This window comes from Chrysemys picta, chromosome 24 (assembly GCF_011386835.1).
Source record: "Chrysemys picta bellii isolate R12L10 chromosome 24, ASM1138683v2, whole genome shotgun sequence".
NCBI lineage: Eukaryota > Metazoa > Chordata > Testudines > Emydidae > Chrysemys > Chrysemys picta.
Genome location: NC_088814.1, coordinates 4,175,328 through 4,191,720, shown reverse-complemented (window position 1 = coordinate 4,191,720; position 16,393 = coordinate 4,175,328). Strand labels below are relative to the sequence as shown.

Sequence of the window (16,393 nt, the reverse complement as noted above, 5' to 3'; positions counted from 1 at the left end):
TTACTATTTGTGCCTAATTTTGAGTATCTGCCTGTTTCCATTTCTAAAGCCTGTGGCACAGACTGTGTCTTGGAGGATTGAGTGCAAATTCATGCTCTATTATTGGTTCCATCAGGAATCACCAGGCATCACTTACTTTTTCTGCCAACAGCGAGAGCTTTGATATATTTTCATTCCTTGGTGGACTGTCTGGCACCTCCATCTCCTTCAGCTAAGGGTAGGGGGAAGCATGGAGAAAGTGGGAAATTCTCACTGCAGGTTTTCTTATTATTCTGTAGGCCTGTAGGGTGACAGAGTTACAAATCCCTCCACAGCCAAGTAGAGTCATTGAACTAACCCTTAGCAGCAGGCACCGGGAAGCCAGAGTGTATTAGCATGCAGACTGTCAGGGAGCATGAAACCTACTATTATTCTGAAAAGAACAGCAAACCTGCTCTTTTATTTTCATTGCTTTTTTTTAAAAAAAGAAAGAATATGAATGCGCTTTTTTTCTTATCAAAGCAACCCTGAGATGGATTTTTGTGCAGAGGAAAAAGGCTGAACATGCATCCTGCCAAAATGTCTAGGTTTTTATTGGGTTTTCAAAAATAACAAAACTGCTTACTTATTGTTATGGCTTTTAGCACAAGTTGAGAAGGAGGTGGGATCTGTGTAATTTAGGTCAGCTTCAAGAGAAAGGAAATCTGGTGCCTACTTACCCAACGGAATACATTCCATCCCCACTTCCCCCAAAACTGAGCCTTTGGAAAATTTCCAATATGTGAAATGGACTCAGAATTTCTTCCTCATCCCTTTGTAATGAGAAAGGGTGGGAGAAGGTGAAGTTTAGTGCATTGAGCCTCTTTGCTTGATATAGCTAAAGGGACGTGTGCAGGTGTTTTCTGCTTCTCTAGACTCAGCTGGTTAGTCAAGCTTTTCTGGAGGATGAGATGATAATTATCAACCCACCATACTACCAGATTCCTCCCTCTTATCTGTCCTCATGTGCTGTTCACTACAGAGAGAAGCATAAACAGCCTCTTCCAGGCTGTGGAAGACTCACTGCGTGAGACACTTGAAACCAGAACGGACAAAGCCTGAAACTGGACAATGTAGGGAACAAGTCTGCACTGGGTTGGTGTCTTTGCCATCTCTAAGTTTGATGATTCTCAGGGCACCTCTGGTTTTACAGCTCAGCCAAATTAGTTAGGGCTGCAGAAAAAGGAGTTCTACATGAGGTTTTCTATCAACTCACCTGGCAGAGATGCTGATAGCTACCCTGGATCCTGGCTTTGAGTTTTAACTTAGGAGTACATAGGTTGTATTAACAGTAAATACACCCAGCAGATTTGGGGGCACAGAAGGTAGTGGTTAATTCTTCCTGGAGGTTAGGAGTAAAGGAGGATAATGATCCCAATTTTATAGATGGAGGAAATGAGGGACAGAGAGATTCAGTGACTGGCCCAAGGTCATGAAGCCAGTCGGTGGCAGAGTCAGGTGTTAAATCTGAATCTTCTGAGTTCCAGTCCAGTAATTCATGGATTTTAAAGCCAGAAGGGACCACTGTGATCATCTTATCTGACCTTTTGCATAAGAGGCCATAGGATTCCTGCTTCATGCCCAAACTGTGCTTGCACTACAGCATATCATTTAGAAAAATACCTGAAAAAATAGCGCATGGGATCAAACAGCTCATCATATACATCCAAGGGGCATCAGTAAGGACTCATCCCATGACCGCCAGTGCTTTAACCAAAAGACCATCCTTCCTCTGTTGTGGACTTCCCCATGCCTCAGTTTATATATCTGTAAAATGGGACTAATATCTACTTCCCAGAGATGTCGTGAAGCTTAATCCATTAATTACAGTGCTTTCTGATTGTTGGATGGAAAGTGCTATAGACAGACTATTAGCGTAAACATAAAAATTCATTGAAGAGTTTTATTTTCATACACACACACATTTTTGGGGGGAGGGGGCATATAAACTCTCACACCCCGATCTGTCTCTTTATCCAATTGGAAAGTTCAAGCATTCAAAGGGTTAAAATCCAGCTGTGGCAATATACCTTGAGGATGCCTGAGGGAAATATTTGCTGTTTGTATCCATTACCATTCTGAGAACACTATATGTATAAAAGTGATCACAGTGAAATTCTCGATAGAATTAATCTGTTGCCCACTGTTGCTAATTGCAGCACTGGCCTTTCGACACCATAGCTAAGGTGCTGACAATATGTCCATGATCTAATTCTTCCCTGTTTATACCTTCCCCGTACAAGAAAGGCACTGGGTTAAACCATGGGATTCCTGAAGGCCTCAGTGATCTTTTCATATATAAAAAAATAAACTATTTTGCATTTATAAAGTACCTTGGTACTAGTGCCAGAGACCAAGAAAGTGAAACTGACCTGCCTAATTTCATTGTCCAAGCTGAATAACCTGCAAAATCTAAATAAGATTAATGAACAACATAATGAAAATAAAAGTATAGGATTGATTCAGATCTCAGTTACGTTGGTGTAAATCAGCCGTCGTTCCATTGAAGATAGTGGAGTTACTCTGGTAAATAAGATCAGAATCTCACCCCATGTTTTTGAAAATTCTTTCTGTTTTAATAATCTAATATGCTATTAGTAACACAGAAAAGGAAATCTTTAAAAATATACTTATATGCCTATTATTCTGATAGTGTCCATTAAACAATGCACAAGACATAAATAAAATACTATTTCCATTATGCTTAGAAGTTTGCATAACATTGCCAACAATCCTTTGCCCTTTTTATTGTGAAAACAAAGCAGTCCAAAAAGTTTTTTTGTTGAGTATTAACATTGTATGCCATGCAGATAATCAATAGTCAATACATTGCATTAAAAGACAGCTAAAGTGCCTTTAGTCCCCACAAATAGTCCAATTGTGCTGTAAATTCAAGTATGTGGAAAGTAGGCAGTCAGTTACTAAGACAGAAAATATTTTGGAGCCAGGTTCTGCTCCCATTGAAATAAAAGGGAGTTTGGCCACTGATTTCAGCAGGAGCAGAAATAAGCCCTTGTTTAGTTTGTCTTTAATAAAGCCTATTGTATATTTTCCCAACTGCTGAACACAGAGAAGTGGTCAGTTAATATATGCCCTGATGTTGTTCTCCATTTCAGTACAAGCAGCACCGCTACACTCTAACAACATGATCAACAGTTGCCGCAAAGTGCAAAGGTGCTGTCCTTAAAAAGACACATTGGGAATGGCATAAGTGGTTGGTTGTATTTTGTATCTTGCTGTAACCAGCAGAGCAATCGACTGAGCACAGCTAACAGCCCTAGCCCATTTTATAGCTATAAAATACACAGGTCAATATACACATGTACATTATACAGTTTGCTTCTGAGGAAGTCCAGCCAAAGTGTTCACCCCAGATCTAAACTGAAACTTCAGGACATGGCTATAGAAGCCAGGTGATATAAAGTCCTTCTTCACCCAGGTGCTTCTAGGCACACAGCTGGCATTCCTTCCTATAACTTTGCACATGAGAATGGCAGGATTAGCCTGCATCTCCAAATCAGCTGAGTTACGTTGATAGCCTACTTGGTCCCAGCTCCATTTCTTTGAACGATGGTGCAGCACTTGTAGGTTGGCAGTGAGAATCCTTCACATTTATTTCTCCTTCCTCCCTTTAACATCATCACCACCACTGCCCTGTAGAGTAGGATACAGAGCTGTTCCACTGTGAAGCCACATGCAATGAAAACTAGAGATCCTGCATGCTGAAAGGTTGATCCCTATTGATTCCACTGACCCAAAGTGGTCTTAGAGCTCCCACAGCCAGACCTCACTACCGAAGAATGCCTGAGATCCTTTGTTTTCTTCCATCCCACACTCATGCTCCTATATTTTACCAATAAGCATTTAATTCTGAAATCAATGCTGCCGCCTAACTCCTTTCTGTGCCTTATGGGCACATGAAGCATGGGCAATGTAGGGGCTTTTACATGGACTTGGGCCAAATGGCCTCACTTGACACTAAGGGCTAGCCAATGCAGCTTTGCCACTGTAACACATCTGGTGAAGACTTTCTATGCCAACGGGAGAGAGCAATCTCTCTGGCATAATAAAAATACCTCCACAAGAGGCATTAGCTATGTTGGCTTCTCCCACTGACAACAGCGCTGTTCACACCAACTTATGTCCCTCACGGGGCGGGGGGTGGGGGGTTATTCACACCCCTGAGTGACGTAAGTTATACCAACATAACATGTAGTGTAGAGAAGCCCAAGGTTCCAAAGAAATGCAGGGAAGCACATGCCCCTGGGAACTCACATTGTTTTTACACTTCAAGGGTTAATTCTGAGTTGTCCAGAAAAATCTTAGCTAGCTGAACTGCCTGGGTGATACCAAATATATAGATAGATATTAATGGAGATATCCCATCTCCTAGAACTGGAAGGGACTTTGAAAGGTCATCAAGTCCAGCCCCCTGCCTTCACTAGCAGGATCCCCAAGTGGCCCTGGGTTTAGCAGGCCAATGCTCAAACCACTGAACTATCCCCCCCCCGAGCTATCCTGCCCCTCCAATTTGTTGGAATAAATTGGAGTTCAGATAATTGGCAGTCAATAGAGAAGGATTCAGCCTCAGGCAGACATAGAAAGGGAGGTTCGGATAACAGGAGTTCAAGTCATCAGGATTCCACAGCTAGGGTGACCAGATGTCTCAATTTTATAGGGACAGTCCCGATTTTGGGGTCTTTTTCTTATATAGGCTCCTATTACTCCCCACCCCCTATCCTGATTTTTCACATTTGCTGTCTGGTCACCCTATCCACAGCACACTGTTTTCTCTGCATTGGTGATTTCCTTCTTTAGCCCCTCTTTGGTCCACTTGTGACTCTGGATCCAACCACAACAACTAGGTGATGTTGGCTTAGAAAGTACATAGTCTGCTCACATCTGTCTCGAGGGGATCAAGGAGGAGGCAGCTGGTACTGGCACATTATACTGCATCTCTGCTCTCTCTGAACATTGACACAGGATCCCACAATAGCTAGGTGAAGGGGTGAGTAATGGAGAATTGCACTCTAGTTCAGTCCCCTTCTAGGAGAGAGAGCAGAAGAGGAGGCATCAGGTGCTAACACACTGCACTGTCTCTCAGCTGACCATAGAGAATGATTCCGTATGGTGACACAGCAGATCCTCTCTCCTCAAATGAAGTATTGTAAAGTCAGAGACAGGGCTTGACAATTTTAGGTTAAAACTTATCAAAAGAAAAATTTAAAATTCAATTTTGATAAATTCCTAACATTTACAATTTTTGCAGTTTTGACAATTATTTATGGAAACCCCAAGCATTCCAGTGTCGCTGAGAAGTCATGCTCAGCAAAGTGGAGCTCTGGAAGGGTCTGATTTTTTCCTATAGTTCAAGGAGAACCATATTTTTAACACTGAATAAAACTTTTTGCTCCTTGAAAATTAGCCATACATTTACCTAAAAATTAACATAAAAATCACAAATATTAAAAAGATGAAAACCAGAAACCATGGTCATAGTATAACCAATAATGAAATTTTTTTGTTCACTGCTGGGAAATTAGGAACATTGCCTTACTAGATAATACTGGCTGTTCATTTAATGATTAATGTGATATCCAGTCTCTGACAGTACCCAGTATCAGATGCCTGAATGGAAGAAACTGCTTAGTGGGCTACTATGAAATAACTGCCCATAAGGAAAGTTTCTTCCTGACCACAGGCATTCAGATTACAGGCCTTTGGTTTATGCCCTGAAGCATGACAGTTTATTATATAACTTATACATTTTTATCCTACTTAACACAATTTTGCATGTTTTAATTCTCCATCTAAATGTCTAATCCTCTTTTGAACCCTACTAAGATCTTGGCTGCAATAATTTTTGTGGCAGTGAGTTACATGGGTTAATTATACTTTGTGTAAAGTATATTTGCTTTACATTTGGAGCATTTCGCAGTCACCGGATGTCCTCTTGTATTATGAGACAGGTAAACAGGCGTATCCAACTGACCTTCTCTTTGCCAGTTAATATTCTGTATACCTCTAACAGGTGAAAAAAATGTGATTATTTTATAAAGAGACTGAAAGTCCAGGGGAAATCTCCTACCAGATTGTAACCATTTTAAAGAAGGCCAGATTTGGGGTATATGCTACATGACAATGTTCCTTTAAACTTATTCAACTGAGGGCAAGAGGAGAGAAATCAACCTTCTAGCTCAAGATCCTGCTTGGAGCTAAAGTTTATCTTCTAAATATCCCTGGAGAGAGAATGTCTGGGCTGATGGCCCATAAAAACTTGGCATGATTCTGCCTGACTTACCCTATTTGAGAATTTTGGTGTCTTCATGACATAATCAGATGCAGCAAAAGCTTCCCTAGTGGCTAAGTCTGAAGAAGTATAAGTCAGGGTCTAAATGCCACCCAGCATCCATATTTATCCTTAATGGCTATATAAATTCAGCCCATGAGACAGAAAACATTAATTAGACAGACCCTGCCTTTGGCAGTAATCACCGCCAGTGACAGCTGAACCAGCCAGTAGATAAAATATGCACCAAACATGACATCAGAATAAATAGACAAGGACCATGTAAAAACAACACAACAAACTCACCCTGTTTCTTCTAGGAATGCAAATAGCACTCCACACCAGCTTTTGGAGTCTGTTTGGGTGTCTGTCTTTCCTTAATTTTGGGCCCACTCCTGCTCCAGTTGGAGTCAATGGGAGTTATTCAACTGGCTTCAAAGGGAGCAGGATAAAGCCTTTATTTTCTGTAGACTAGTCTTTGGTTCTGATCGCAAAGGGTAAGAAAAATAAAACCTCTAGAGGTCTAATGCTAAAGTCCTTACTGTGGGCCAGAATGTGATACTAGTGAAAATTCTCAGTAGGGGCTTCATCTAAACCCAACTGAAGTAAATTGAAAGACTCCCATTAACTGCAATGGACTTTGGATCAGGCTTTAGATGCATTGATTCCAATAGAGTTACTCTGGATTTATGACAGTGCAACTGAGTTAAAACTCTAGATCTCTGTCCTCACTAAGGTGAAACTTCCATTGTCTTCGGAGTAAAATTTGCTTGAGTTTACTTCAGGTTTTAGCTCTGGGAGAATAACATTTTCCATAATGCTCTTTCCCCACCTCTCCCATTGTAATCTGATCTGGTTTGGCGGCTGAGATGAGAGTAGAAGAGGACCTGGGTTTGGAGGAAGGGATCTGAGGTCTCTCACCCACCCCCACATCTCCCTCAGGGGCATCAGCAAAATAATGTGATTGACCAGAAAGGACAGATGATTGCAGAAGTGCCACTGAAGGTGTTTCCTTTACAGGGCATGAGCCTTAGTACGGGCCAAATCTGCTTTGCTCCCTGGACAGGGGGGAGATATATTAGCTTGAAGGAGAGAGGGGTAGGGTTCAAAGCAGTGGGGTGGAATGATGAGTGGAGGAGGAAAGGATGCGATCCAGATTGGGAACTGCTCCTCTTAGATGCCTGAGGTGGGAGGGAAGAAGTCAACACCACACAAAAAAACCCTAATTCGACTGCAGCTTTCCCTACTGACACCCCAGGGCTCTGGCACCAAACTGCAGGCCGAGACTGACATTATAATGCACTGCCTCTGCTTCAGGCTCTGCTGTTCCCAGAGGAGTCCTGCAGAGTCGCATCCTTGCATTGCCCTGATTCATTTTTTTTCAATGCTCCATTGGGTCTTTTTCCTCCGGTTCCTGTTCCTTTCCAGAGGAGAGCGTTTGCAATAGAATAACAGGAGACTCTAACCCTGAAGACAAGGGAGGTTGCGGGGGCGGGGAAGGAAAAGAAATGTGCTCAGCACTGTTCTGCTTCCACAAAGCCCTCCTTCTCATGGCCAGCAGGTTCCACCTCAGCGTATGTTGTGTGGTTGGTGTGGTTTCGGAACTTCATGGCTGGCCAGTGGTGTGGTCTCCGCTGTGGACAAAGACACAGGTGCATTAAAAGCTAAGGAAGTGGCTTTAATTTGGGGCATGCTGGGAAGTTTGAAACCCAGACCTGCAACAACAACAATTAACCTGTACAAGAACCCTTCCTTATTAAAAAGGCAACCTCCTGCCTTAAGAGACCATTCCATATGTCACGGAGTACCCTCCTTCTCTAGGAGAAGACCCACTTTCATTAACCAGCTGACTTGTGTAGATCTGCGATCACTTAGGACCAGGGCCGGCTCCAGGCACCAGCGCAGGAAGCAGGTGCTTGGGGCAGCCAATGGAACGGGGCAGCACGTCTGGGTCTTCAGCGGCAATTCGGCGGCGGGTCCCTCAGTCCCTCTCGGAGGGAAGGACCGGCCGCCAAATTGCCGCCGAAGAATGAAGCGGCGCGGTAGAGCTGCCGCTGATCACAGCTTTATCTTTTTTTTTCTTCACCGCTTGGGGCAGCAAAAAAGCTGGAGCCGGCCCTGCTTAGGACAGGTTTCATTGTATTCATATTCCCCAGTGCTGGAACACTATTGCAGGAAAAGCGGAGGCCACGTCTATGCTACGGGAGAAACAGCAGCACATCTACAGTACTGCAATGCTGTAGCCCCGTAGCGTAGATGCTTCCTCCATCGACAGAAGGGGTTTTCCCATCAATGTAGGTCATCCACCTCCCTGAGCAGTGGTAGCTAGGTCAACAGAAGAATTCCTCCACTGACCTAGCCAGACCTAAGCTAGGGTTAGACCAGCTTAACTGCTGTGCTCAGGGGTGTGAAAACATAGCTAGGCCAACCTAATTTAAGTGTAGACCAGGCTTTAATCTAGTGTCACATCACTACAGTCCAGTAGGCTAACACTATTGCCTAAAAGGCTAACTCCAAATGCATTAACCACTTAACAGGATTAAAGTGAGGAGAGAGAAGAAATGAGGCCTTTGGTGAAACCAGGCCTCAGGTCCTTCAGAAAGGAAGGACAGTTCAATGGTTAGAGCACTAGCCTTGGACTCGGGAATACCCAGTTCAATTCCCTACTCTGCCACAGATTTCCTGTGTGACATTTGCACAAGTTACTTAGACCCAGATCCAAAAAGGTATTTAGGCTCCTATCTCCCATTGAAATCAATAGAAGTCAGGAGCCTAAATCCCTTTGAGGATCTGGGCCTTAGCCTCTCTATGGCTCAGTTCCCTGTCTGTACAATGTGGATAACAGCACTGCCCTGCTTCATGGGGGGAGTTGTGAGGATAAATACATTAAATGATTGTGAGGCACTCAGCTATTATGGTAAAAGGGGCCACAAGACATCACAGGAAAGAGACAGATTGAGAAATAACAAGGGCTATCAGGAGAAAGGCTGGAAGCTTCCTGTTGCTCACCTCCCCCAAAATAGATCCCATGCTTTTAACTAACCCACTCCTGACTGCCCCAGGTGTCTGTGAAAGCCAAGGAATCATTTGCAAGCAGCAGAGAGAGAGAGAGAACATCAGAGCCCCTGATTATTTGGAAATGAAAAATCTGCATTTAAAACATTCACACCATCAGTTACATCTCGGAGGATGGAACGGCATCTATTATTAAAGCCCATCCGTTTTAATCTCCAAAACCCAACTCAAAAGGAAGCAATCTCGCCCCTGTTACAGCTCCAGTCCAGCTGAGCACTTGGTCTGGAATCTGTGTGTGTTTTGAGCATTTGTGTCAGAGAGAGTGCAAAAGAGAGAAATAAAGTGTGAGTAAATGTGGGTGAGCATGTGAAAGTCTGTGACTTTGTGTGAATGAGTGAAAGAGAAAGGTTATGAGAGAGTGAAAGAGAAAAGCTGGGTGTGTGAGTGAAAGAGAAAGAACCTGTGTTTTAGACATCAACAACTGGAAGCTGAAGATTAGCTGTGACTGTAGGACCATGAAAAGAAACACATAGATTTGAAATATATCAAAGGTCCCCTGCTGCTCCTCTCTCCCTGCTTCCCCAAACGCAGTATAAGTGCAAGGCAGCAAGGTTAATTGAAACATATCTGAATCAAGCCTGCTGAGAGGATTCAGACTGCAACAAAATGTAACTTTAAATGCATAGTCAGTTCCCAAGTCCTAGGTGAGAGAGAGACACACTCCCTCCCCTGCCCCAGAAGTTTAGGATTCCCTGAGGGCAGCTGTACCTAGAGGTAAACTGGCTCTTTCTTATTTATGGCTCAGTACATCCAACTGCATGGCTCAGCATGCGGCAGCTGCACAAATCAATGTGAATGCTGAGGTTAGGCACCCCCAAAAGAGAAGGAAATAGATTTAGAGGCCAGATCCTCAGCTGTGTAACACCACTGAAGTCAATGGAGCCATGCTGATTTACTCCAGCTGAAGATCTGGCCCTCAGAGTCCATTGAGTCAGTACTCAAGCCTGCTGGGTCCTGCAGAGGACTTCATACAACAGGCCAGCAAAAAGCTGAGGGACTGGGACATGTCTCCCTCATTTCAGGTGGCTGTACCTCTGTTGATGATAGCAAAGGAAGAGAAAGCTGGTCTGGGATGAGATCTGTCCACTCACCTCAATGAAGAACAAGGCAGCGTTGGAGGTGGGGTGGCTGCTGATGTAAATTACAGGAAGAATAATGGCTGCAATGAGCAGGACAGCCAGGACTATCCCCACGATGGTCCCGGTGTGAATCGGGGTTCCGCCTGTCTTCGTGGGAAGGTCATTTTTCACTCCTGAAAAGGGGATCGTGATAGAGGGTGGGAATGCAGGGAGAATGGCTGGGATCACTGAGAGGCAGAGAAAGCACACAGAACTGGGAACAAGGGGAGAGACTTAGGCTTTGTCCACACTACTGTTGGATAACTTGGATAACTGGGATAACTTATGTCGCTCAGGGGTGTGAATAAGCCACCCCGCTGAGTGACATAAGTTACACCGACCTAAGCACCCGTGTGGACAGTGCTGTGTTGGCAGGAGAGCTTCTCCTGCTGACATAGCTACCGCTGCTCATTGGGGGTGGATTAATTAAATCAATGGGAGAGCTCTCTCCTGTCGGCTTAGAGTGGCTACACTAGAGAGCTTACAGCAGCGCGGCAGTGAGGAGAGAAGACGTCGGCCACACTAGTATTCATCCTCAACAATGATACAGTGATGTGCATACCAGTGCCCATTGGTGATTACATTTGTCAGGCCTACTCAGTTACATGGGATACACCTCTTGACTGTCCTGTGCATAGTGGTGGCAGCGAGTTGGGCAGCTCGGTGGAAAGGAAACCCAGACACAGTTCCCCCAGTGCTGCTGTCTTTGCAAAGCCAAGCATGTGGCTGGCTCATAGAGAGCAGAAGTGAGCTACTGTGACTATCAAGGAGATCTCTACTAGTTCAACTGGTAGAGGCCCATGACTCCAGCTGTGCTGTGTGTGTGACTCACCTGCAGTCAATTCACTTATTACAGTGATGCTTGCAATACATTCTCCACATCCCGCTCTTGTGTTTTTTAACACTAAAATAATTCAGATGAAGCAAACTGTCCCCCCCCGTGGAGTGGGGGGAGTGGCTCCCTTTTAGAGGATGGCAGTATTTGGCTGGAGAGACGAATGAGCAACAGCTCCCTCAATCTATATTCCTCATGTACCAAAATGCTCATTCTGATGGAAACCCATTAGCCATATGCTGCCTGGTGTCCTTAGCATATCTTGCCCACAGTCCCTTTAATTTCTTAGCCATGAATATTCAATCGCACAGAGGGGAGAAGGGAGCAGAGCCATGGAGGGAGATTCCAGCACAGATTAGTATTGACATTACCAGACGTTCAAGAAGCAATTTGGCTGAAATTGAGAAGGTCTCAGATTTCAAAGGCTTTGTGCGTACAGAGGGCCCAATCCTGCACCTAGGCTAGTCAGTGGGATTTTATCATTAACCTCTATGAGCAACTTTAGCATAAGTGGGATGGACTTGTGGTTTACATATACACCTTCCACAAATGTCTAGGGATGCTGGTGCCACAGCACTGGCTGTGAACTATACATCACAGCAAGAAGCATTGTGACAGTCCTCAGACCCCAGTCATAACAGCACTATGATAACCTAGACATCGGGAGATGAACCACTGGCATAAAGGAAACCGAGAGAGAATCAGAGCTGGACTAATAGCAGAGATGCTTTACAATATTAAGATTTAAACATTCTCCTGAACTGTTGAGGAAACCCAAAGGCAACTCACCTGTGGGAATGCATGGGGACCAGAGAGTGAAATGGATTATATAGAAAGTGAAAACTGATCAGCCTAGTTATTTGCTAGGGCTGAGAAATAGACAAATACAGACAAACAGCTTCCGGGATAATCAGATTGTTCCAATTCTCTCAGTTTTTACCATCCCAAAGTAGTATTAGTAACCCAGGTGAGGATAACCGGATTCTGATCTTGCTTGCATCCCTTTAAATTTGGGGTTTTCTTGCCCACTCCTTTGATTTATTATAACTAGCCAGAGAACAAGGTAGATGAGGTAATATCAGAAGTTGGTCCAAAAAACGATACTACCTCACCCATCTTTGTCTCTCTAATATCCTGGGACTGACGTGACTACAACACTTCACATAACTAACCAGTGCATTTGATTTCACATAACACATTCCCCTTAGGAAGAATCTGACTGGGTGATGAGAAGGTTAAGGACTTACCATCCCCTCCTGCATACTGATTCAGCTTTGTGTCATCTGTAAGAGGGAAACAAAAGCAAGAAAAGGATCGGAAAGTTAGTAGACCATTATGGGGTTCTTCATTCTGTACACCACTGCACCCCATATAGAGTTCCACCCCTAAAACATGCCTCTTTGTATTGCCCTGTTACAGTTAAGAGTAGTTTTGCCTTGTTCATTTTGGTGGGGGAAAAAACACCCAGAAAACAAGACAAGACAATAATGAAATTTCAGGGGTTTTGTTTACAGTCTCATTCAATGCATGTGGCAATTGAAGCACAAAGTTCTTAATGAATCTCTCCTTAAATAAGCACTTTCAGCATGGAAGCACTGTGCGTGGTAATGAACATATAAAGGATCGGGCTCTACGTTTGCATGTGATGTGCAATCACATGCTTCAGATAGGAGTGGATAGGAATGGCAAAGGTTAGTTGATTCAAGAGTGTGTGTGCACACACATAATTCCCCAAAAGCTTAGATCTGGAAAATTCAGACCCGAATGAGGTAATCACTTTTAAGACTCTCTTTATATTCAATCTATGCCATTTACTGCAACATGTCAGTAGACGTTGCTAGCTCTCAGCTGACTCGTATAGGTAAGGCAAGGATGTTAACCCAGAGTCCACTCCATGGGGGGCCAGAAATCCAATTCCACCTGTTCTCTGCCTGGAAGGTAACACCATACAGATTGTAGGAGGCTCCCTGTCTGACATAGACTCATAGACTTTAAAGTCAGAAGGGACCATTATGATCATCTAGTCTGACCTCCTGCACAACGCAGGCCACAGAATCTCACCCACCCACTCCTGGAACAAACCCCTAGCCTATGCCTGAGCTACTGAAGTCCTCAAATTGTAGTTTAAAGACCTCAAGGTGCAGAGAATCCTCCAGCAAGTGACCCGTGCCCCATGCTGCAGAGGAAGGCGAAACCCCCCAGGGCCTCTGCCAATCTGCCCTGGAGGAAAATTCCTTCCCGACCCCAAATATGGCGATCAGTTAAACCCTGAGCATGTGGGCAAGACTCACCAGCAGGGCCGGCTCCAGGCACCAGCCGAGCAAGCTGGTGCTTGGGGCAGCAGCTTATAGGAGGCGGCATTCTGCCCAATCCTAGGGCGGCACGGCCGCTTTTTTTTTGTTGTTGTTCCGCTCTGGCCACACTGTAGGGGGCGGCGGTGTGGAGAACGGGAGCGCCCTGCAGCAAGCCCGGCAAGGCAGTCCTCATCCTTCCCTCCCCGCCGACTGGAACGGAGCCCTCCCAGCAGGCAGCAGGCAGCAGGCAGCGCCCCACTGTAGCCCTGGCCGCCCTCCTTCTCTCTCTCTCCCGCCCGCTCCCTCCCCTTCCCCCCCGAGCTGGTCCCCCTGCACCCGTTCTCCGGTGCACAGATCACTGGTTTTGGGTTTTTTTTTGCTTTGCCGTTCTGGCCACCCCGTTTTGCTTGGGGCGGCCAAAAAGCCAGAGCCAGCCCTGCTCACCAGCCAGCACCCAGGAAAGAATTCTCTGTAGTAACTCAGATCCCACCCCATCTAACATCCCATCACAGGCCATTGGGCATATTTACTGCTAATAATCAAAGATCAATTAATTGCCAAAATTAGGCTATCCCATCATACCATCCCCTCCATAAACTTATCAAGCTTAGTCTTGAAGCCAGATATGTCTTTTGCCCCCACTACTCCCCTTGGAAGGCTGTTCCAGAACTTCACTCCTCTAATGGTTAGAAACCTTCATCTAATTTCAAGTCTAAACTTCCTAATGTCCAGTTTATATCCATTTGTTCTTGTGTCCACATTGGCACTAAGCTTAAATAATTCCTCTCCCTCCCTGATATTTATCCCTCTGATATATTTATAGAGAGCAATCATATCTCCCCTCAGCCTTCTTTTGATTAGGCTAAACAAGCCAAGCTCTTTGAGTCTCCTTTCATAAGACAGGTTTTCCATTCCTCGGATCATCCTAGTGGCCCTTCTCTGTACCTGTTCCAGTTTGAATTCATCCTTCTTAAACATGGGAGACCAGAACTGCACACAATATTCCAGATGAGGTCTCACCAGTGCCTTGTATAATGGTACTAACACCTCCTTATCTTTACTGGAAATACCTCGCCTGATGCATCCCAAGACCGCATTAGCTTTTTTAACGGCCATATCACTTTGGCGGCTCATAGTCATCCTGTGATCAACCAATACTCCGAGATCCTTCTCCTCCTCTGTTACTTCCAACTGATGTGTCCCCAATTTATAACCAAAATTCTTGTTATTAATCCCTAAATGCATGACCTTGCACTTTTCACTATTAAATTTCATCCTATTACTATTACTCCAGTTTACAAGGTCATCCAGATCTTCCTGTATGATATCCCGGTCCTTCTCTGTATTAGCAATACCTCCCAGCTTTGTGTCATCTGCAAACTTTATTAGCACAGTCCCACTTTTTGTGCCAAGGTCAGTAATAAAAAAATTAAATAAGATTGGTCCCAAAACTGATCCCTGAGAAACTCCACTAGTAACCTCCTTCTAGCCTGACAGTTTACCTTTCAGTATGATCCGTTGTAGTCTCCCCTTTAACCAGTTCCTTATCCGCCTTTCAATTTTCATATTGATCCCCATCTTTTCCAATTTAGCTAATAATTCCCCATGTGGAACCGTATCAAATGCCTTACTGAAATCGAGGTAAATTAGATCCACTGCATTTCCTTTGTCTAAAAAATCTGTTACCGTCTCAAAGAAGGAGATCAGGTTGGTTTGGCACGATCTACCTTTTATAAAACCATGTTGTATTTTGTCCCAATTACCATTGACCTCCCTGTCTGACATGAGCGTCTATGAGACAGTCCAGCAAAAATCCTGTCCCAAATTTCTTTGCTGCTTAGCTTGGACTCTGTCTACCCCAGGCGCTGAAATAAATGACAGGAGGCCAGCTAGTTAGCTGCATTCACATACGTCTCCACTGAGCAAAGCCAGGCTGGGTGGGGAAGATGCAAAGGGGTGGGTCTTGTTTTGCTTTGCTTCTCCAGATAAAATTTGCTGCCTCACACAGCTGCCTGCTTGTTTCCGTCCAAGATTACAAATTAATCTCATGCTTGAATGTGTCACAAAAAGCCTCTTGTTCTTCTTCCAAGACTCAACCGTGAGTTGGAAAATCATCTCAGTGGTGCTGTTTTTTCCCCCTTTCCTTAATTGCTCTTTTCAAAGTTGATCCGTCAGCCACGCACTCTCCACACCCCCATTCTCCATTGCTCAAGGACAATTACTCATGCTCCTTTCTATTTATTCTAATTAGCGTTTTGCATGAGGGACTATTAAACAGTGAAATTGAAGTGATACCTGCCACTAGGATGGGAGGACACGGCCCATGTGTTAATAGGATTAGCAGACAATAGAACAGGGGTGTCCCAAAGGACTCTGGGTCTTTACTTGGGGCTTCTTATACCAGAGAGAATTCCATTCTTGTACCAGAAGGTAATGCACATGCCTATGGGTTTATTACCCATAATGTGATGGCACCGCCAGCCATGGGTCATCAGTGGGGATCGAACAGGGGATCTCTACTGCTTGAGCTAAAGGATAAAGTCTAACAGGGTCCTTAACCTTTTTTATGGACCAGCCATTAGAAGGAGACAAAGACCCACACTGTGGTCTCGTGGGTTCCACCAAGGGGAGGTTTTGGAGAAGAGTCTAAATCAAAGCCCCAGACCCAAACAGTCCCCAAACTAGGAGAACGCTTGGATCGAGACGGTGAGGAACTCTGTGGCTCCATGTCTAGAGAAGCTGGGCCATGTTCAGAGATGAGTCT

General features: G+C 44.5%; 1 protein-coding gene across 1 annotated transcript in view; it reads right to left on the bottom strand.

The window, feature by feature from the left end:
* Positions 1 to 2,572: 2,572 nt before the first annotated feature.
* Positions 2,573 to 16,393, bottom strand: part of PLXDC1 (plexin domain containing 1) — a 54,104-nt gene continuing 40,283 nt past the window's right edge. Inside the window, exons 12-14 of the mRNA XM_005301832.5 lie at positions 12,583 to 12,618; positions 10,474 to 10,634; positions 2,573 to 7,941 (exon numbers count right to left, since the gene is read on the bottom strand). Of these exons, the coding sequence (XP_005301889.1) occupies positions 7,822 to 7,941; positions 10,474 to 10,634; positions 12,583 to 12,618 (317 nt within the window). The 3' untranslated portion in view covers positions 2,573 to 7,821. The remainder of the gene's footprint in view (positions 7,942 to 10,473; positions 10,635 to 12,582; positions 12,619 to 16,393) is intronic.